A 21754-nucleotide genomic window follows, 5' to 3' on the forward strand; every position below is an offset into this window, starting at 1 on the left:
AGAACACAGAACTTATGTGAGATATCTAAGGTACCTGTTGGGTGTGTTTTGAAAGAAACGTGTGTTTTCCATTGTGAGTAAAAGTACTCACATGTGATGTAAAGTTTTCTGAGGATTTTGCTCACTATGCAGTGGTAAAGGAATGGATAAACCACTCCATACAGAATACTAATGTCCTTTCTGGATGTGGTGCACTGAGTGCTTGTTTGCAATTTGGGCATATTACACTACAGAGAATGGATCTGAAATTGTCTGACTTTCCAGAAACATTCCTCTTAACATAATTTTCTGTCTCTGGGAAACTTTCTTTTCTCAAATAAAATAGAACAGTACAAAGGCCTGGTGCTGGATTCATACCTGAGTTTCTGACTGTCCTTCCAAATGCGTGTGTTGCTGACTTAGATTGTTCAGAATTGTTGCAGTCCTGCTGTCTGGTTGGATAGCAAATTCAGTTCCTCTAGGAACAGGCAGTTTTGAAGGTTCTGCAAACTTGGTAACCTACTGAACTTTCCCTCCATTGTACTCTTATAGTCACATAAACACAGGGTCCCTATGACTAAAGTCCTTGGAGAAATGGTATTTTGGAATATCTGAGTATTATACGTAGGAGGGAGCCAGAAGTACATAGTGCCATTTATATTCAGCACCTAGTAACAGAGCATGAATATCTATTAATGCTCCCACATTAAACACAGTTTTAATTGCAGTTTTAAAGATCTGCTGGTTTTGCTTTTTAGAGTCTCAGGGTTGATTAATAATAGCTAAACAAAAAACAATAGTGCATTAAACTAAAAAAAAAAAAAAAAAAAGTTTCTTGGTACAAGACAGCGATTTCACTTGGTAGTTCCCCAAACAGAACAATAAAAACCTATCTGAAAATCTGTTGCCTGGCTGCAGCAAAATGTTGTATGATCAGCCTTTAGAAAGCAAACTGATGTTTCATGTAGCATTTTAAATGTTACCATGCTTATGTTTGGTAACACTAGGCTATGGCCTCTGAAGTTTGTGAACCCTCGTTATTTATCTATCTTCAGCAAAAATTTGCTCACATTTTGCTTTCTATATTACCAATATCGGGCCATGGGGGAGGTGGGTTATCTGAAGATCTCTAGTAAGAATTACACATCTTTTTTATTTAAATATTATTGCTTTTTAGGCACTGAATTTTGGAGATATGCCGAAGTACTTGTGGGAGATTTGGGTACCTGACAAACCATGGGTGGTAAGATACCAGATCCACTGAAATAAGTAAAATAAACATGTAATATTAAGACAGGCATTTGGGCCCTGCTGTTGTTGAATTCAATGGGCAAAACTCCTACAGGGCTCTTAAGAAGTGCATTACTACAAATTTATGCAAGTGTGTTTTCATTTTTTTTCAATATTGTCACACTGGTGTGAAGTTGAAGTGATGCCTGTAATGAACTAGAAGTGCATGATAGCATCTGACAGAGGAAGAGAGAACTGTTCAGCGGAAGGTTATAATAAGACCTTTTCTCTTATCTTTACTCAGACAAACAAGTGGCTAACTATTGTCCATCAGAGAAATACGTGGTTCACAGCTGCGCCTACTGAATAATACCTTTCTCAGGGTACCCTCCTGTTAGTCTTGTTTAGTGCTTGCTCTGGACTCCGACACAGTAAGCCAAGGAAAATAACAATCGCGTTTTGAACACCATGTGGACTTCTCAGAAAATTAACCTAGCAGATGCTGTCTGTCCTCCACTTTCAGAGGCAGTAATCAGAAAAGAACCAGGGTTTAATATTTTGGTTTCTAAAGCTCTGCAGTAAGGAGAAGCCATAGTCTATTTAGATGCATAACTTCTTCTCAGTGCAGAACTCTAATCGATTGGTTTCAATGCTTTATTTTTGGTGTGAAATAAAGGACTGTCCACTCTCTGTGCTTTTTGAATAGAGTCTCTCCAAAATTAATAACAGAAAACTTCATGTAGAAGTTCAAAAGTTCCAAGTCTTTTAAAGGTTAAAAGTAATAAATTCAATTTAAATTTAGTTGCATCTTAGGATATATTCAGTTACTTTTGTTCAACTATACAAACTGCAAGACTACAGTAAAATGTTGTTACCTTTATAAGTCTTTCCTCAAAACTAAGCACTCTGTGGCACTTGCTTTAAACTACATCAGAAGAAGCAAATTCATGGATGCAGGATTTTTTGGTATCAAACTTTACATTTAAAACTGTATTTCCTAGCTACTTACTGGGTAGTCTGCTCTATTCTACTTCCATTCCATTCCACTTTATTCTATTATTTTCTACTCTACTTTACTCTGCTCTGCTTTACTCTACTGTACTTTGTTCTGTTCCATTCACTAGAAATTCAGCTGTCTATGTAATTTATTATTTAAGGTAATGGAGAATGGTTAGACCACACTGGATTCTATGTGGATTACTATATGAGCTTAAACATGGTCTTCAGCTCTTAGCTCGGTTTGGGGACCTCTTTTTTGTGTCAGTACTAGAATGTAATGTTTTAGCAGAAGCTGTCACATCTAATATTTCATTAGATATTAATTACAAAATAAAGAGTTCTGATGCACTTTTATTTAAAGTTCTAAGAACAATATGTATGTAATGCTTCATGGTCAAGTCAATTTTTTTTTTTTTTTGAGGGAAAGTATATTATTCTATACCTTATGTTGTAAAAGCTAGTCTTTCAAGAGTTACAGGTGTTAGGGAAATCTTTTCCATGGAAGTTGGATGTTAATTGCTAGAAAGCACTATCTAAAGTAACTAAGCAGGAAGAAAGTTCCAGACTTTTAAGCTACTTTGTAGAAGATTTGATGGAACTCTCTCAGCCTTTCCCTAAGAACTGTTGCTTTTTGTCAGACAAATCTTTTCAGCTAGGTGCAGTACTTGAAGAGAATTAAACAAATGGGTAAAGGCTTCCCCATACCTGTTTTAAGTTTTTAAAAAGATGAAAATTTATTCTCCTTTCCCTACAAGATGATACTGGGCATAGAAAACTTTGGTCTTTTTCTAGCTGACAACAGCAGCCTGGATAATCAGTTTAATTAAAGCTTCTTTTCCATGCATGTGAATTTTAGGCTTTGAAAAAATCCTCTAACTCTAATAAAAAGCATTTTATTTTTATCACTTTAATATTAATAGATCTTCACAGTGAGAGCAATAACTAAGTGATGTTGATGGTCTGTAGAATGAATGAATACTGCTGATTTTGCAATGTATTGTTGAGTGTGAATAAAGATGTATTGTTTTCTTGGTTTTTAAAAAGCAGTTGAATTACCTGTGAATACTTTGCTCATCTAGATAGCAATTACAGTCTCTTTCTAAAGGAGTCTTGGCAAAGCAAATTTCCATTATCATGGTATGTAATAGAATCTAGAAAACTCTCCTAAAACCAAGTTTTAGACCTAATGGATTTTCTGTTTCTCATAGTTAAATTTTAGTCATCACTTTCTATGCTGGTGGTAACTGGACCAAAGGTTAGATGCAGAAGTATTTATGTAAGTGTCTGGTGTACCTGATTAAGCAGCAGATCAGACAGCATGATTTTGTGGGGGAACTGGGCTGAGGCAGGATGGATGGAGAAATGGAAACACAGCACTCAGTGATGAATAATCTGAAATGTATTTAGCGTGTGGGAGGGATGGCAGCACGTGAATAGCAATTTGTCTTTTAAGAAACCTATTTCACAGCATTGAGGTTTCTAGCACTGTGGTTTCCCAACGCAAATGTGTTACAGAAGTGTAAAGCCAGCAGCTATTATATGATGGAGTTCAGCTAGTGCAGCTTTGTTTTCCATCTCATACCAGGTTAATTTAGTTATTTGCATATGGGCAGATGTCATGGTCCCATTTATCTGAACAACGCTTTTGGTTAGACTCTATCTTGTGATGTGCGACCAAAATGATCCCTTCTAGGACTATAATGGTACTTTGGCATCAATAACATCAGCATCTGTTCCGCTGGGGTGGAAACACCCCCTCCCACCCTAACACACGAACAAACAAATCTGGGAATATGCATATAAAAGAGGGAGAAAAAATGCCTGGAATAATCAAAAGCATAAGGCAGATTTGTGAAGGATATATTGTGTGAAGGAAGCTTATGACTGAGCTTGTCCTAAAGTAACAGAATCCTTCTTTGAAAGGGGAAAGATGCAGAGCTGCAGGAAGTGGTCTAAGGTTAAATGGAAGAATCTGATACTACTCAAGTATCTCATCTGAGTATGTTCCATACAAATGACTTGGCTTTCTGTTGTAGGTTGATTCTGGCTGGATGCCAGGTGCTCACGAAAGCCACTCCATCACTTCCCCTCCTAAACTGGACAAGGAAAGAAAATATAACAAAAAGCTTGAGGGTTAAGATAAGGACAGGGAGATAATTCAGCAATTACCATCATAGGGTTATTACTGGGGAAATTAGTTTAATTTATTACCAATCAAATCAGAGTAGGATAATGAGAAATAAACCCAATTTTTAAAACCGCATTCTCCCAACCCTCCCTTCTTCTTGGGCCTAATTGGACCTAACTTTACTCCTGATTTCTCTTCCTCCTCCCCAAAGCAGCAAAGGCAGATGGGTAGTGGGGGTTGTTGCCAGTTCATTACATGCTGTCTGTGCTGCTCTTTCCTCCTCAGGGGAGGCCTCACACTCCTAACTTGCTCCAGTGTAGGTCCTTTCTATGGATGCAGTCCCTTAGGAACAGGCTGCTCCAGCGTGAGTCCCCCCTAGGGTCACAAGACCCACCAGCAAACCTGCTCCAGCATGGGATTCTCTCTCCATGTAGAAAGAGGTCTTGCCAGGAGCCTGCTCCAGTGTGGGCTTCCCATAGGGTCACAGCCTCTTTCAGGCATCCTTCTGCACAGGTGTGGGGTCCTCCATGGGCTGCAGGTGGGTATCTGCTCGACCATGAATCTCCATGGGCTGCAGGGACACAGCTGCCTCACCATGGTCTGCACCACAGGCTTCAGGGGAATCTGCTCTGACAGCTGGAGCACCTCCTGCCCTCTTTCTTCACTGACCGGGTGTCTGCGGTGCTGTTTCTACCACATTATCACTCTTTTCTCTGGGTGCAGTTGCTCCTGTGAAGTAAGTTTCTTTCTTTTCTTAAATACATTATCCCAGAGGTGCTACCACAGTCACTGATGGGCTTGGCCTTGGACAGCGGTGCAGTCCCTTTTGGATCTGGCTGGCACTGGCAGTACAAGACATAGTGAAAGCTTCTAGCAGCTTCCTACAGAAGCCACTCCTGTAGCTCCCCTGCTACCAAAATCTTGCCATGCAAAGCCAATGGATTTTCAAACAGTAGATAATACAGGAATATTTTTCTTGTGTAAAAAGAAAAAAAAAATTGCTTCAGTCAGGATTCTGGGAACAGGAAAGCTCTGTACATTTTATGTTTTGGAGTCTGCATATATAGATATTGTTACTAATCCTGGCAGAAGTTTTCACAATATGTATTTTGTGATGATCATAATTCTCTGTGCCTATTAGCTGATAAATGATAAATTACATCTTTTAACTTGGATGTAATTCAGAGATGTTGGACAAACACAGATCTTCTTTGTAATTAGATTTTATTATGACTGTGTTTTCAAAAGTAAGCCACCTTTTAGTTTAGAATCATCATTAAAATTATTTGTGAAGCAGCTCATTTTCAAATGAACAAAAATAGATGCTGGTCAATGAGGTACTACTTTTTCATATGTAGTTAAAGTGAAACAGGGCAACTTTAGGATGTTATGAAAATAAATGTTTACAAATATATCTTGACTTAATTTTTCTCCCTAATTAGTAGCATTCAATATACCATTCTGATTTTTGATTCACCCCCTTGGTGCCTGTGCCTCCCCTTAGGGATCCCAGCTGTTTTCCTCTCCTGCTGTAATTGAAATCAAACTTGTTCCAGCCTGTAATTGATAGTCAATATAACCATCTAATGTTTTCTATGAGACAGATGCACAGCAGAAGCCCATGAAGCAGCATATGGAAAAATGAGTGCCCTACTGGGGTGAAGATAGATCCACTCTTGTTTTGTTATACAACAGTCCAATACTTTAATCAACTAGTTCACCTACATTTTAGTAAGTTGAGTATGAAATTCAAAGTATACATGCTGTATTAATTGAAATTATTAGGACAAGTCTCTCTGCCTTTATGAGAGACTGTGCCTCCAGGCAGCTTTTACCTATTGTCCTCTTTGCCTGCTCTTTTCTCTTGAGGTGTAAAGAAAAAGTATTCTAGTGTCTGTATGGGTGTTATGACAGGTCTAATGGCTCATATGTGATTGTAAATCTAGATGTTCTCTCTCACCCTTGTTTTGGCATCTAGTGCAAATCATAATCTTGTGTAAAGAGTGCAACTTTTTGTCTCCAGATGAAGACATTTGCTAAGAATCTGCCATTGAAAGCAAGATGCTGCTGTCTGTCAGTACTTCAATATATTCCTGTTTTTCTCTCTCTTAAACCGTATAATGCTTCAATTTTTGGGGAATAAAACAAGATGTTCCTCAATCCTATAGCTCTCTGTCTCACTCTCTGTATGTACTACATAAGAGAAAGGAGCACCAGTCATGAAATGTTGTATTTAAGTAATATATTAATATTTTAAAAGTGGGGTTTTAGTTGTTTGGTTAGGAATTTCTTTGTGTTTTGGAGGGTTTGTTTGTTTGTTTTGCTTTGGTTTTGGTTTTGGTTTATGGGTTTGGTTTTTTTGTGTTTTGTTTTTTTTTTTCCCCCTCTCTGTTTGGAATCTACCCTAGTTCCTACACTAGAAGGGCTTTATAGTTCTAATAGAATTTTTCTGCCTCTTGCTGATAACAAAATATTCAGTGATTAAATATAGAACTAAAGAGAAGTTGTAGGTTAATAATAGCTTCGATGGCTGCTGGATTTCTTAAGATATTTTTGAGGCATATTTTCTTAGTAGAAATAATGTAATAGTCCCCTGTGTGGATTTCCTATCTAGTTTTGAAAGGAGCCTCATGTGTTTCTTCTTGTGTTACTGATAGAGAGGTTGTTATCAGTGCATCTGAGTCAGGCAGACTTAGGCTTTGAGCGACTGCATCTGCAACTATATTTGAGATGCAGCTTAAATCAAAAATCACACTTATTCTGTACTGTTCTCGACTCTAAATATGGTTGGCCTGTGTAAAGTTCAGCAGGATTTCTCCTGGGATAGCAAAGTTCCTTTAGGTATATCTAAATAAATATTAGCTTTCTGGTGAGTACTTATAAAGAGATTTGGAGGAAAGCTAGTTATTCTGTAACTCCTTAGATTATACCTGGTTTCTCAGGGACTTGGGGAAAAAAAAAAAAAAAGAGGAGAAATTAGCTTTACACAGTTCTAAGTCATAGTGGAGATTATTCTTATTAAATATTTATCCATCATGGAGGAGGAAAAGAGTTGAGTAATCAAACAGTTGGTGCTAATTTAAATGTCATAACCACAATTAGAAAAAAACATCCTTGCAATCAAGTTTTATTGTGGTTTCCCAATCTGTGTTCTGAAAATATCCTTTACTTGAGGATTTTCACTGTGAAGGAAGACAGTACAATATGGGTTTGACTCAAGCTTACTGAACTTTTTCCTCTTTCTCAGAATTCCATACACTTTCTGTATTTCAGCGATCTCTTTATAAGATGTGCTGGGTTAATATGGTGTTGTCAGTAGTTTCCTGCAAATAGATTTGCTTCTAACTTGATAATCGTCTACTCTGAAAGAATAATCTGAAACCACTACTTGTACTTTCTGTGTGACCTTTCTGAAGCCAATACAAGAGAGAGCAGAGGGAGAAGCTGGTGTAGATTTTTAATTGTTTGTCGTCGTTCTTTGTGGTGGGTTTTCTTAAGATTTGTTTGTTTATTTTTGTGGAAATTAAGCTCATATACCTAGGAAGACTTTTTTTATGTTATTACAAAATCAATTAATATCATACTTTGTCAGATTATTTATCTGATGCTATTTCTAATAGCATCATCAGAACAGTTTAAGTAGTTAAAAATTGTTCTAATATTAGAATGTGCAAGGTGTAAATAGATTAGCTTTCATGTATGATTATATTTTTTGTGTATTACAGAGAAAAAAATATTTATGATCCACTGAAATATAAAAATGAGAAGTACTAAATCTATTAAGGTTAGGCATGTGATTATTCTAATACTTTATAATAGAATCATAGAATAGTTAGGGTTGGAAAGGACCTTAAGATCATCTAGTTCCAACCCCCCTGCCATGGGCAGGGACACCTCACACTAAACCATCTCACCCAAGGCTTCATCCAGCTTGGACTTGAACGCTGCCAGGGATGCAGCATCCACAGCCTCCCTGGGCAACCCATTCCAGTGCCTCACCATCCTAACAGGAAAGAACTACCTCCTTATATCCAATTTAAACTTCCCCTGTTTAAGTTTTAACCTGTTACCCCTTGTCCTGTCACTACAGTCCCTGACGAAGAGACCCTCCCCAGCATCCCTATAGGCCCTCTTCAGGTACTGGAAGGCTGCTATGAGATCTCCACGCAGCCTTCTCTTCTCCAGGCTGAACAGCCCCAACTTCCTCAGCCTGTCTTCATATGGGAGGTGCTCCAGTCCCCTGATCATCCTCGTGGCCCTCCTCTGGACTTGTTCCAGCAGTTCCATGTCCTTTTTATGTTGAGGACACCAGAACTGCACACAGTACTTCAGGTGAGGTCTCACAAGAGCAGAGTAGAAGGGCAGGATCACCTCCTTCGACCTGCCGGTCATGATCCTTTTGATGCAGCCCAGGATACGGTTGGCTTTTCTGGGCTACGAGTGCACACTGCCAGCTCACGTTGTTTCTCATCGACCAACAGCCCCGAGTCCTTCTCTGCAGGGCTGCTCTGAATCTCTTCTCTGTCCAACCTGTAGCTGTGCCTGGGATTGCTCCGAGTGTAGGTGTAGGACCTTGCACTTGGCATGGTTAAACTTCATCAGGTTGGCATCAGCCCACCTCACAAATGTGTTGAGATCCCTCTGGATGGCATTCCTTCATTCCAGTGTATCAACTGAATCACACAGCTTGGTGTCATTGGCAAACTTGCTGAGGGCGCACTCAATCCCGCTGTCCATGTCAACGACGACGATGTTAGGCAAGACCGGTCCCAACAGTGATCCCTGAGGGACACCACTCGTTACTGGTCTCCAGGTGGACATTGAGACGTTGACCACAACTCTTTGTGTGCGGCCAGCCAGCTAGTTCTTTATCCACTGAATGGTCCATCCATAAAATTGATGTCTTTCCAATTTAGAGAGAAGGATGTCATACAGGACAGTGTTGAGCGCTTTTCACAAGTCCAGGTAGATGTCGTCAACTGCTTTACCCCTGTCCATCAGTTCCATAGCCCCATTATAGAAGACCACCAAATTTGTCAGGCAGGATTTCCCCTTAATGAAGTCATGCTGGCTGTCACCAAGCACATTCTTGTTTTTCATGTGCCTTAGCATGCTTTCCGGGAGAATCTGCTCCAAGATTTTGCCAGGCACAGAGGTGAGACTGACTGGTCTGCAATTCCCCGGGTCATCCATTTTCCTCTTCTTGAAAATGGGGTTATATTTCCCTTTTTCCAGTCATTAGGAACTTCACCTGACTGCCATGATTTTTCAAATATGATGGCCAGTGGCTTAGCAATTTCATTCACCATCTCCTTCAGGACCCATGAATGGATTTCATCAGGTCCCATGGACTTGTGTCCGTTCAGGTTCTGAAGATGGTCTTGAACCAGATCCTCTCCTACAGTGGGCCCAAGGTCTTCATTCTCACAGTCCCTGCGTCTGCCTTCCAAGACTTGGGTGGTGTGGTCAGAGCCTTTAGCAGTGAAGACTGAGGCAAAGAAGTCATTCAGAACCTCAGCCTTCTCCAAATCCTGTGTAGCCACTTCTCCCGAGATCTTCCTCAGGTGGCCTACATTGTCCCTAGTCTGTTTTTTATTTGCTGCGTACCTGCAGAATCCCTTCCTGTAATCCTTAACATCCCTAGCCAAGTTTAATTCTAACTGTGCCTTAGCTTTCCTACCCTGGTCCCTAGCTTCCCAGACAACATCCCTGTACTCTTCCCAGGCTGCCTGTCCTTGCTTTCACTTTTTATAATCCTCTTTTTTCCTTCAAAGTTTCCTCAGCAGCTCCTTATCCATCCAAGGAGGTCTCCTGGCCCTCCTGCCGCGCTTCTTTCTAGTTGGGACGCAACACTCCTGAGCTTGTAGCAGGTGATCCTTGAATATCAACCAAGAGTCTTGGGCCCCCCTGCCCTCCAGGGCTATATCCCTTGGAACCTTACTAAGCAGGCTCCTGAAGAGGCCAAAGTCTGCTCTTTTGAAGTCCAGGCCAGTGAGCTTGCTGCACACTCTTCTCACTGTCCTGAGGATCTCAAATTCAACCATCTCGTGATCACTACATCCAAGGCTGCCCTGGAGCATCACATTTCCAACAAGCCCTTCCCTGTTGGTGAGCATGAAGTCAAGCATGGCACCTCTCCTTGTTTGCTCCTCTATTACTTGCAGAAGGAAGTTGTCTTCCACAGAATCACGGAACCTCCTGGATTCCTTGTTCCGGGACTTCTGCTATATGCATGGAGTACTATTCTATTACCATGGAGTAATTGAAGTTGGAATGGTCCTACAGAGGCCATTTGATACAATGATGTCTTACATGAAAAGGGCTAATTTCAGGTAAGTTTTTTCAGAGCCTTGCCCAATCAGGTTTTGAATATGTCCAGGGCTTGCCATGGCCTCAGTGGGCAGCCTGTTCTCGTGTTCTATTATCCTTGTCATAATATTTTCCTTTGTATCATATTAGAATTTTCCTTGTTGCAACTTTCCTCTGTGCTTCTCATCCTATCACTGTGCAAACATGTCTGGCTCCATATCATTCAGGCCCTCTTACTAAGTGGCTAAAACTGCAATAACTTTTGCATGTTGAGGGTGGGCACATGCTCGCAGAGGCCTACTTGATACTCTCCATCCTGTGAGACTGTGTCCAGTCTTCTACTACTGTATGCACCTAGATGTGACTTCCAGACAGATTTGCTGAGTAGTGAGCCTTGCTGGACTGGCCTGCAGTTCCTGCAATGATCCTCCTTCTTCTCTTTGAAAATGGGCAATTTTTCCAGTCATTGGAAACATACCTCAATCACACAGACCTTTGTAAGACCATAGGCAGTGTCCTTGCAATGACTTTGTCTGGCTTCCTCGGCACTGTTGAAGGCATCCCATCTTGTTCTATGTCCAATTTACTTAACTGGTTTCTACCTTGATCTTCTATTGTGGGTAATTCTTCAGTCTCCCAGATCCTGGCATAGGCTCAGAGGACTTGGGAGGCTTGAGGCAGTCCTTTACCAGTAGAAGCTGAGGCAAAGAAGGCATCTAGTACCTCAGATTTTTCCATTTCCTTTGACACTGGGTTTCCTACCACTTTGAGTGGTCATCCCACATTTTCCTTCTTCTTCCTTTTGCTCACAGTGTAACTTTCTTTTTATGCTTCACAGTCCTCACTAGTATCAGTTCCAAGAGAGTACTGGCTTTTGTACTTTCTGAGCTCAGTCAGGATTTCTCCATTATCATGCTGAGCTTATGCTGTGCCTGTTTGACTTCCTGTGCATCATACTGGACTTTTCCTGAACACTGAAGAAGTTGTCACTGATGATCAGTCTGTTCTCCTGAGCTCCTTTACCCTCCAGGGTAGTCTCCCATTAGCCCCCACCAAGCAAATCTCTGAAAAAGTTTAAATTTGTCTCTCTTAAGTCCAGTTTGGGGTTTTTTAATTATTATTATAATTTAATTTTATTGGGAGGTGGGGGGCAAATAGGTCCAACTGAGTATCTCCTCTGGTCAGTCTGTCAGTCACCTGTACACCTTTGTCAAATAAATCGGTTCTTGATGCTTCACAGAAATCTCTTGCAATTTTTCTACTCCACCATTTTGTCCTTCTAGAAGATGTTGGGGTTGTTCATATCCCACCTGAGAAACACCCTTGTGACTGTGCAGCTTCCCCTAGTTTTCTAAAGGAGGCTTCATTTCCTCTTCTTGATCAATCAGTCTTTATCAGACACTCATCACTCCACCCACCCTGATCTTGACCCATCTGCTCTGGACTGGTTGGTCACCTCTTCCAGTACAAAGCTCCACGAATTCAAACTCTCCTTTTCCATAGAACACAACCTCTCCTCCTCACTTGCACCCCCAGCTGTGCTATATTTGCAAGGGACATTACCTGTGTGTCATGCTTGCTCCTGGGAACTTTCTCACTTTCTCTTATCCCTCCTCTAAATCTCAGATCTTTTGTCCACCATCTCCAAATGTTGAAAGCCCCTTTCACTAGATTAGCAAGCTTCTCTGCAAGGCTGGGTCTTGCCCCACTTTATTAAACATACCATGACATAAAAATATTTTCATACATATGTTTAATATATGTTTAACATGTATGTACAAAATATCTATGCTTGTATTTAGTGTGTGACTATGGTTAAATATTGTAATCAAGTTCATGAAGAGAACAAATGCTTTGTATATATTGCTATGAGTTTGTGCACAGCAAGAGAAAGAAGAGAATGCAAGAAACTTCTAAAAGTACTGAATAATTATCTTTTTGTTTGGGAGTATTGTCTTTAGCTTTTTAACTCCTACATGCTTTACTGGCACTCTTGTCTTTCAGTCTGATTTTTCAAATGCTACCATGTGTTTTTGGTTTTTGTTTTTTAAAATATCACTGAAGTGTGAAACAAAAAGCAGTCTTATATATGCCTACCCAATTTGATGGTGATGGTTTCTTCTCTTTTGTAAAGAATAAATTGTAACATTTTGGAAAAGCTGGTCCTGTATAGGGTTTCAAAACACAGGAGTTAAAGAGATACAACAATTTTCATGTTCTTTTCTTCCAGAACTATAATCATACATAAAATAAATTTTAAGAATCATCAGCATATATTATTATAAACTCATTTGAACCGTAGCACTGAATTATGCTATCAGAAAAGACATTTTAAGTACTCCCACAGATTCATTTTATTTAAAAGCTGTTTTTCTTGGGAAAAAAAAAGGAAAATATCACCTTCATGTATCTGAGTATTTTAAGGAAGATATATCTACTATTTAATGTTACTAAGGTGCCAGTCATTTTTTGTTAAGGGGAGTTCCACAGAGGTTATCCAAGTGGTATGGGTTTTTTCTGATAGTATATTTGTATGAGAAGTCTCTTGGACATTCCTGTTTGTATACCATTGCTTAGGCTATTTTGTTTTCTTAAACCAATAATTATCATTGTAGGTGACAGAAGTGAGGGAGTATGCATGAGAACAGTTTTTCACAAGTTTTCTTCATCTGTCCTATGCCTATTAAAATTAATTTATGTTTCATACTAAAGGAAATGCTTTTAGTTGCATTTTCCTTTGGAGGAGGAGAGAATTAAAAAGAACATTATATTCCATAACTGAAAGGTTTTATGATCTACTGTTAAATGCAAAGGTGTAGTAGGATAAAAAAAGGTACAATTGTGATCCATAATGTTAATTTTACTCTGTTGTTTTTTGGGGGGAAGAGAGGTGCATTTCCTTTGGTTGAAAATTATAGTGTCACATTTTTTTTTCTGTTGATATTTACCTGATACACTGTTTCTTAGGCATCCTATCTTATATGCTTCTAAATGGGTAGTTTACTGTATTAGAGAGGCTGCAACATTTTTTATAGTACCATAAATACTAGTATACTCCATGTTTAGACAACTGAATGAAGTCTTAGTGCTTCACTGCCTCAACTGGAACTTAAACACCTATATTGTGGATGCCTAACTTGGGGTGTCCCAGCCTAGAGTTGAAGCACCAGTCTTAAAATTCATCCCTTTTTTTTTTTGTTTTGGTTTGTGGGTGATTTTTTTTTGTTTGTTTGTTTGATTGTTTGCATTTGTTGTTGGGTTTTTTTCCAAATTATATCCAGTGAAATTGTTAAAGAAACTTGGTAAAACTCTGTTAACAGATATTGAAGTGCTGCAGTTTTTCTCCATCTTTTTTGTGCTGTGTGATATCAGAGCATGTCCTCAGCAAGACCTATAAGAAAACAGTTCACATGATTGTCACTGAGAACAGAATTTGATAAGCTTTCAAATGCAGAAATTGAACGAGGACATGAAATGTCAAAATAGCAAAATAGGCTAGCATGAGTGTCTTGTGGGTATAAACAGAAGTGATACATAAAATGTAATTCAGCACCATCTTTGTCAATGACTGAAGAAGCATAGATAGGAATATGTTTATTTATTAAAGTATTATATAAATATTATTATTTATTAAAGTCAGTGGACATTTGCCATTGACCTTCATAGACAAGGGGTCTATAGACAAGGGGTAACGGGTTAAAACTTAAAGAGGGGAAGTTTAGATTGGATATAAGGAGGAAATTCTTTCCTGTTAGGGTGGTGAGGCACTGGAATGGGTTGCCCAGGGAGGTTGTGAGTGCTCCATCCCTGGCAGTGTTCAAGGCCGGGTTGGATGAAGCCTTGGGTGAGATGGTTTAGTGTGAGGTGTCTCTGCCCATGACAGGGGATTGGAGCTAGATGATCTTGAGGTCCTTTCCAACCCTAACTATTCTATGATTCTATAATGCTTCTGTATTTTACCCACTCTATCTGACTGAACTGAAAGTTGGCCAAGCATGTGCTGGTAATTCCTCTCATCTGTAGAAATTTAGTCTGTTCTGGGTAAAAGCTCTGTTACTATTCCCTTCTTTATCAGGGTGAGATTCACAGACATTACATAATAGTTTTAAGAAAATTTCTTCATTTGTGATGATTCACCTGATTTGAGCAGAGTAGGATCAAACATTTGTTGTGAATTTAGTGGCCTCTGAGGATCCAAACTATGAATAAGAAAGAGGTTTCAAATATTTTTGCATGCATGATGTATCAGATTAATTGTTTCTGGTTTAGAATTAATGAGGCTTCTTGGATAAGGATAAGAGTGGGTAAGCAGTCAGTGATCTTTGTAGGAAAGCAATGGAAAGTGTTTTATTGCGAAATGTTTCAACAGTGCTGATTCTTTAAATCAATTTTCTGGGTTTAATACAGTTCCATTTTGAGCTGTCATATTTCTTCTATGTTGCAACACTGTAAATGTTCACATCCTGGACATTCCTTTAGAAGATTTGGTATATATGCTTGGGTATGTCAATGCAGCGATGAGAAGACAGCACAAAGTGAAATGGCTGTTACTGCATGTTCTTCAGCATGAGAATGTACTGCAGATCACAGGGATTTATTACATGAGGGTTTCTTTTGCTTTGTTTTGGTTTTCTCCCTGCCCCCCCCCCTTTTTTTTTTTTTCTTCACATGATCTCCACTTTGCTTCTTTTGTTTTTTGAGTTTTTTTTTTTTGGGGGGGGGTTGTTTGGTTTTTTTTTGTTATGCCATTCAATTGTCAGAAGCAGTAAATCCATTAATAACTACACTTCATTCACTAAATACTTCCTTAACATAGAGTAAAATAAATCGTTGCATTTTGGTTCGTACTCCTGTTTCCTCTCCTCCCAAAAAACAACCTAACCACAACCAACTTCTGTTAAGTTCAGAACCGGAGGCTTTACAAAGATTAAAGCTGCCAAGTATATTTGCTAGCAGTTCATTTGTACACTTTTCAATTTACAGAAAAGGCCCTCAGTCTGAGGTTTTAATTTGGTGCTTTAGATGAAATCCTATTTGGGGAAATCAATGAGAGGTTAACCAAATCCTAGGCAGCTGCAGTGGTTAGAAGTCAACAGCTTTGATTGCATGCCAAACTGACAGTTCAGTTTTTATGTTTTATTTATTCCTTATTCTCCAGCCTTTTGCCATATCATATGACATTATTATATTAAGCTTTGCTACTGGGAGGAGAGTATTAGTATGCTTAACAGAGCTTTGCTTGTTACCTTATACTATAATTTTACAAAGTCAGAAAAATCAAATGAAAAACAATTATACAGCAAAACCTGATAGTTAAGATGGAATTTCTGACAAGGTTCCAGCCAGTGTCTGTTACTCTGACACCCTTCACTGCTGCTGATTTCAATGAGACAAGTGATTAAATCATGTCATAGGTGAAAGGTAAAAGGCCAAAAAAGAATTTATATAACACAAAATGATACGTGCAAAAATACATTATTCATACTCACTGCAATGTACAAATTAATTTTGGACAGTTCACATTTTTCACAAAATTTCATTACCTCATTTCTTTAAAAAGAACAATTTAAAATGCTCTTGATTAATCAGTACAGTAGTTAAACTGAATGTTAGCAATGAAATTAAGAAATTAATGCTATGTGGCATAAATTTTCCTCTGCCATCTTACTAACAGATTTAAGTGGGGGGATAGAAAAACATTAAAACAAAGTTTTCAGCTATAATGTTATCTACCTATAACCACATGTATAAGTTATTATTATATGTATCTTTATTCATGTAAAAGCTAGTATGCTGAGATCAATTAAGAAAGTGATCAAAGTGTCCCAGACATTCACTAATGGGCCTGATAACAGAACCCAGATTTTCTGTGAGTCTCACAGTGCCCATACCCATTATACCATGTAATTCCAGCCTCCAGATGATCGTGGTACAGAAAACCAGGCATTTGTATACAGCATGTAACAGAACAGCTTTTATCAGTATTACAGTGACAGAAAGCAAAGGCTAGTAGGACAAAAATTAGATATTGCAACGCTGGGAGAAGGTGGGAGCAATGAGTGCCTGCTTGTAGCAAAGATACTTCACTACTTACATGAAGGCCCCTGACGTGCAGCACGATACTCATTGCAGCTATGGGTTATGAAATACAGCTTTGTGTTGAAGGCAAGCACCTTTGATAACACTCTTCCATTATGGGTACAACTAACATTAAAGGCTCTTTCAGGGAACCTCTTACATCATGCTTTTATTTTATTCCAGTTGGCTGAATCTTTCCTGCTGAAAGTAGGTCTGGAGGAAGAGTAGGTGTTTGATCTTGCTCTGATTAAAGTCAATGCAAAATTGGTTTTGAGTTTAACAGCATGAGTTCAGTCTATAGAGAGAAAGCATTTAAGCCTTTCCAGCACATTTAGAATATTTCCAATGTGAAATGGGAACTCGAAAAGTGAGAGCTTACCATTTTTTACCTAAACTTCCTTTTTGCTACGCATTCATTAAGCAACCAGAGAGTGCTTTGATATGCTATTATTCACTGCAAGTTTGGAGTTTAATGGAATGAAAAGCCAGGAGCAGTAAATACTGTATTTCTTACTGTACTTTAAATATTACCTCAACATTAATTCCCTTTTAACATAAGACCATGGTACGGTTTTCAAATGGTGGCCTATAAACTGCTGGCGGCCAGTGTTTCAAAAGTATGCAAAGGATAAAACACTAAGAGGTAAAGTTAATTATATTAACATTGAAATTACTCATCATTGTCTGTGATTACAACTGGCTGCGTCTTTTCCATATTATTGACAAAGACGTAAAGAACTGAAATTAAGTACAGGATCAGCAAGAAGTTTTTCTTTGGTTTGGGGGGTTGGGGTTTCTGTTGTTTTTATTCGTGAACATAACAAATATGGAGTAATCTCTCTTGTCTAAAAATCACTTAGTAATTTTAAGCTACCTTCCAACATTTTTGTGGTTTTGTTGTGTTTTGTTTCATTCTGCTTTGTTTTGTTTTGTTTTGTTTTTAATGATAACAGAATGCGAGCAGAGAACTGCTTCTATTCATCAAAGTAGTAAGTGCTTGGCATGCAAATTTAGCTTTCATCTAAGTTTGGAAGTACAACTTAAAGTTTGAAAGACTATAGAAACAGTGAGAGCACAATCCCAGATGAAGACTGGTGTTTAAAGAGGCTACCATCTAAACTGTAGAAAGCAATTCAAGGGAAAACCAAAACAAATTACTTTATAAATTTGTTGCAGGAGAGTCCATAAGTATGTAAAGTTTTTCAGGTAAAGTTTCTATATCTAAAAATCTGTCAATGTGGATGCGCAGAGGAAACACCCAAATTGGCTGAACTAAATATTTTATTGTCAAACCTGTGAATTCCAAATATGTTTAGACACAAAGTGGTCACTCCCGTGAATGATTCCTGTAAGAAGATACATCATCCAGCAAGTGGATTTTAAGAATGTGTAGCATGTGCTGACTGGACTGAGTACAGCATGAAGCTGTACCAGACATCACAGTTTTGCTTGGAGATAGGTGAAAGCAGAGCCCATGTGCAATAAAGAACTCCAGCATGGTGGTATACAGCATTCTACTCAGACAGGGCAGAGCACTGTCCAGGGAGGACATGATCATACTTTGCATCCTTTTACTTTGTATTTGAAGAATTGCAGTTTTGAACCTATTGTATTTATTCAGTGAAATTGTATTGGGCAATGGATCTGGCATCACAGGTGCTTAGTGGCTTTTCTTGAAGCTAATGCAAGCTTGTGGTGTAAGAAAAGAGGGAGAGCTCAAAACAAACCGAAAGGAATTATGGCTTAGTAGTAGATTTTCAGTCATTCTGGCGCCTGTGTGCTCTTCATTTTCTGGGTTCAGTTCCAGTACTGTTACTCGCCAAAAGATTCTAATGGAAAAGGAGTTTTAAAAGAGAGGTATAGAATCCAGGGCAAAAATTCAGATTGTTAACCTTTAATTTACCTCCCATATTAAAAAGAAAAAAGACCCAACCAATAAAACACACACACAAAACAAACACATACACACACACACAGAAAAAAACACCAAAAAAGAAAAAAATACCCCCCTAAAAACCCTACACAAAACCAAGCAAAGAAAAAACAACAGCAGAAAGAAAAAGACAGTATTTTGTGAACAAATGCACAGAAATTAAAGAAGAAGTTAAGTTTTAAACTGTAGTATCACAGAAATTTTTAGCTTAAGATTGGAGGTACCATCAAGTCCAGGAGGGAAAGATGCATCTATTGGGTATTTCCTATTGATCACCATAGCTCTTCTCCTCCATGACTAGCACTATCTGCCTGTCCCATCACACAGCTGCAAATTCCATTCCAAGAACTTCAATATATTGCAGAATTTAGGTATGCAGCTTCTTCATGAATTCTGCCTCAAGAGTTTGTACCTACACAGCTAATGTCATTTACAGGTCTTTACTGAGATCTATGGTATATTTAGAAGCACATTTCTCAATTTGTCAGAATAAAAATTTCTTTTTTAACGCTACTTAAAGGTGCAGAAACATGGCATTAGGAAGCTTTTGAATAAAACAAACTAAAAAATGAGAGAGGAGCGCATGTATTGTTTTTTATTATAGCCTAAAGTCTCTGCAATGAGGATACTCCCAAGTATTTAGTTCTTATTAACAAGCAATACTGATTATGAAATAAATTTGACAAGTTGAAATAAAGCACTAATCATTCTGAAGATTGTTTTACACTTCTATTGCAGTGACTACACTGACATTTACAACTGATAGAAAATTACAAAACTCATGATACTGCCCCAAATCTTTATCCTAATACTGCAATATTCAGAGGGCCTGAAATGACTGTTTGCAGATTACATGCAACTTCCATTAGGTCAGTAGCAATTTTTGACATGCTGTGTACTGACACTTAGGTGTACAACTTCAGTTCTGCATATACTTTGTTGTATTGTATTATGTGATATTTCATGATTCTTTTCCTTGGAACTAGCTGCTTTCTTATTGTATTTGTACAGGTTATGCTGTGTGATTCCTTTTTTTTTTTCTTCTGGGGGGAAAATATTAATCAGTTTATTGTGAAACCAAAATACAGCTCCGAAGATGCATTCTGAATTACAAGTGTTAATGATGCTAGGTTTACAAACACTGGAAGATATGTTGAGAAAATGACTGCTTGGGCTCTCTGAAACTAGTTATTGAACCCCAGAATGCTAACATGAAATCCATTGAAGCTTTATCATGACTTCTGTAGAATGTCATATTATCCCTGAAGAAAGATGGACAGCTGTAACTCATAAGCGCTGTAGGAACAGATAAATTGCAAGGTCAAATTTCATTCTGGAGTAAGACACTCAGATGATTTTTATTTTATTTTTAACTCCACCTAAAGATTAAAAAAATAATGAAATTAAATTTTCAAGCTTTTGTAAGAGTGTCCGTCAAGTCTAAGGGCCTTCTCAAAAGTCTCTTTTTTTCTCAGCATTTCTAAGTATAGAGTCTTTGTGGGAATATAAATGAAGATGACTTAGGAGAGTAAAACTTCTGGGAATGGTGAACATCTGTAATTTTAAAGGAAAGGAATTCATGACCAATTTTGTTGCAAATTTTCATGTGCAAAATTTAAACTCATGCATCAGTTGTACAGAATAAATCTACAGCAGCTCTATCAGCCTGCTCCCTCTTGAAAAACAAAATCTGTAAAAATTATGCCAGCTGCACACAGGGTGTCACCACAAAAGAATTATATTATATTTAATCCCTTAATACAAGGGTGCGTAATGAATTAAGTAATCACCATCTGATACTTCTGCAAGTTTAGATTAAATGAGCTGACCTCCATTTAAGTCCCAGAAAGTAAGATATTCTTCCTGCCCTTTTGTTAATTTGGCAACTTCTGGCACTCCAAATGAATAAATTCAGGGACTCAAATATTTCTCAGTCCTTCACATCCCATTTCAGGAATGCTGAATCTGATGCTTGATCCACCTGTTTGGGGCTTGGCACAGGATCTGGATAAGGACAGCTTTTCAATTCGCTTGATCTGTGCTGATCTTAAACTAAAAGCAATCAAACGAATTGCTTTGCAACTGGGTGATGTCTAAGCATGAAAGGAAGTTGCTTGCCATTTCAGGTATTCTATTCTGTATTATTCACAAGCTTTCTCTATAGTTGATGTAAATTTTCAGGGAGTGTTTGTTTTCTTCTTTTGTAAGTTCTTGAAGATTACTGAAGTGTTCCAGGAATGTACTTGTTTCTAGCACAAAGTCCAGCTTTTGAATGTCTCAGGTCAGCTGAATCTCAGCCTGAAAAATTAACTTAATAAATGGTAAATGAAGTGTAGCTGATTTTAATCCAGAGTTGCTGCCTTTGTTTCTCACAAGTGAGAGCTAGGTATGGAAGTAGCAGAAAAACTAAACCAAGTCAAATACTAGCTAATTTAAAAATAAACATATAGTTTCACAAGATGTACTACTAGAGATTATATGACAGAATTCCTGGTGTCATAGATGTTATTAATTGGGGTTTCTAATTTGTTAGTCATAGAAGCATAGAATGGTTTGGGTTGTAATGAGCCTTCAAAGGTCATCTAGTCCAACTGCCCTGCAATGAGCAGGGACATCTTCAAGTAGATCTAGTTGCTCAGAGCCCCGTTCAGCCTGACCTTGAATGTTTCCTTGTATGGGGATTCTACTACCTCTCTGGCAACCTGCTCCAGAGTTTCACCATCCTCATAGTAAAAAATTTCTTCCTTATATCTGTTCTGAATCTATCCTCTATTAGTTTAAAACCATTACGCCTTGTCCTATCTCAACAGGCCCTGCTAAAAAAGCTGTTTCTTCCTTATAAGCCCGCTTTCATTACTGAAAGGCTGCAATAAGGTCTGAAACTAGGTTAGACAAAGTTCTCAATAATGTCCTGTAGGAAATAATTTCCTTTAGAAGAAGAAGAGCTAAATGGCTATATTTATTTATATATTATTCTGTAGTGCTTAAAATTAAAAATCTACGTCTTACAGTTGAATCTCGGACAAGAAGAGAAACGGTTGTGAGAACTAAAAACCATATCACATTTCATTCCAGGTCAGAATATTAACTGTCCCTTA

At 38.3% G+C, this 21754-nt stretch overlaps 1 protein-coding gene across 2 annotated transcripts in view; it reads left to right on the forward strand.

Annotated features, from left to right (window-relative positions):
* Positions 1-21754, forward strand: part of PCDH9 (protocadherin 9) — a 726934-nt gene that overhangs the window by 311286 nt on the left and 393894 nt on the right. The window contains exon 3 of one of the 2 annotated variants that reach the window (XM_065678149.1): positions 1157-1222. The exons of the other annotated variant lie outside the window; for it this stretch is intronic. Coding sequence (XP_065534221.1) covers positions 1157-1222 — 66 coding nt within the window. The remainder of the gene's footprint in view (positions 1-1156; positions 1223-21754) is intronic. 2 annotated transcript variants of the gene reach the window in all.

This window comes from Lathamus discolor, chromosome 4 (assembly GCF_037157495.1).
Source record: "Lathamus discolor isolate bLatDis1 chromosome 4, bLatDis1.hap1, whole genome shotgun sequence".
In the NCBI taxonomy this organism is placed as follows: domain Eukaryota; kingdom Metazoa; phylum Chordata; class Aves; order Psittaciformes; family Psittacidae; genus Lathamus; species Lathamus discolor.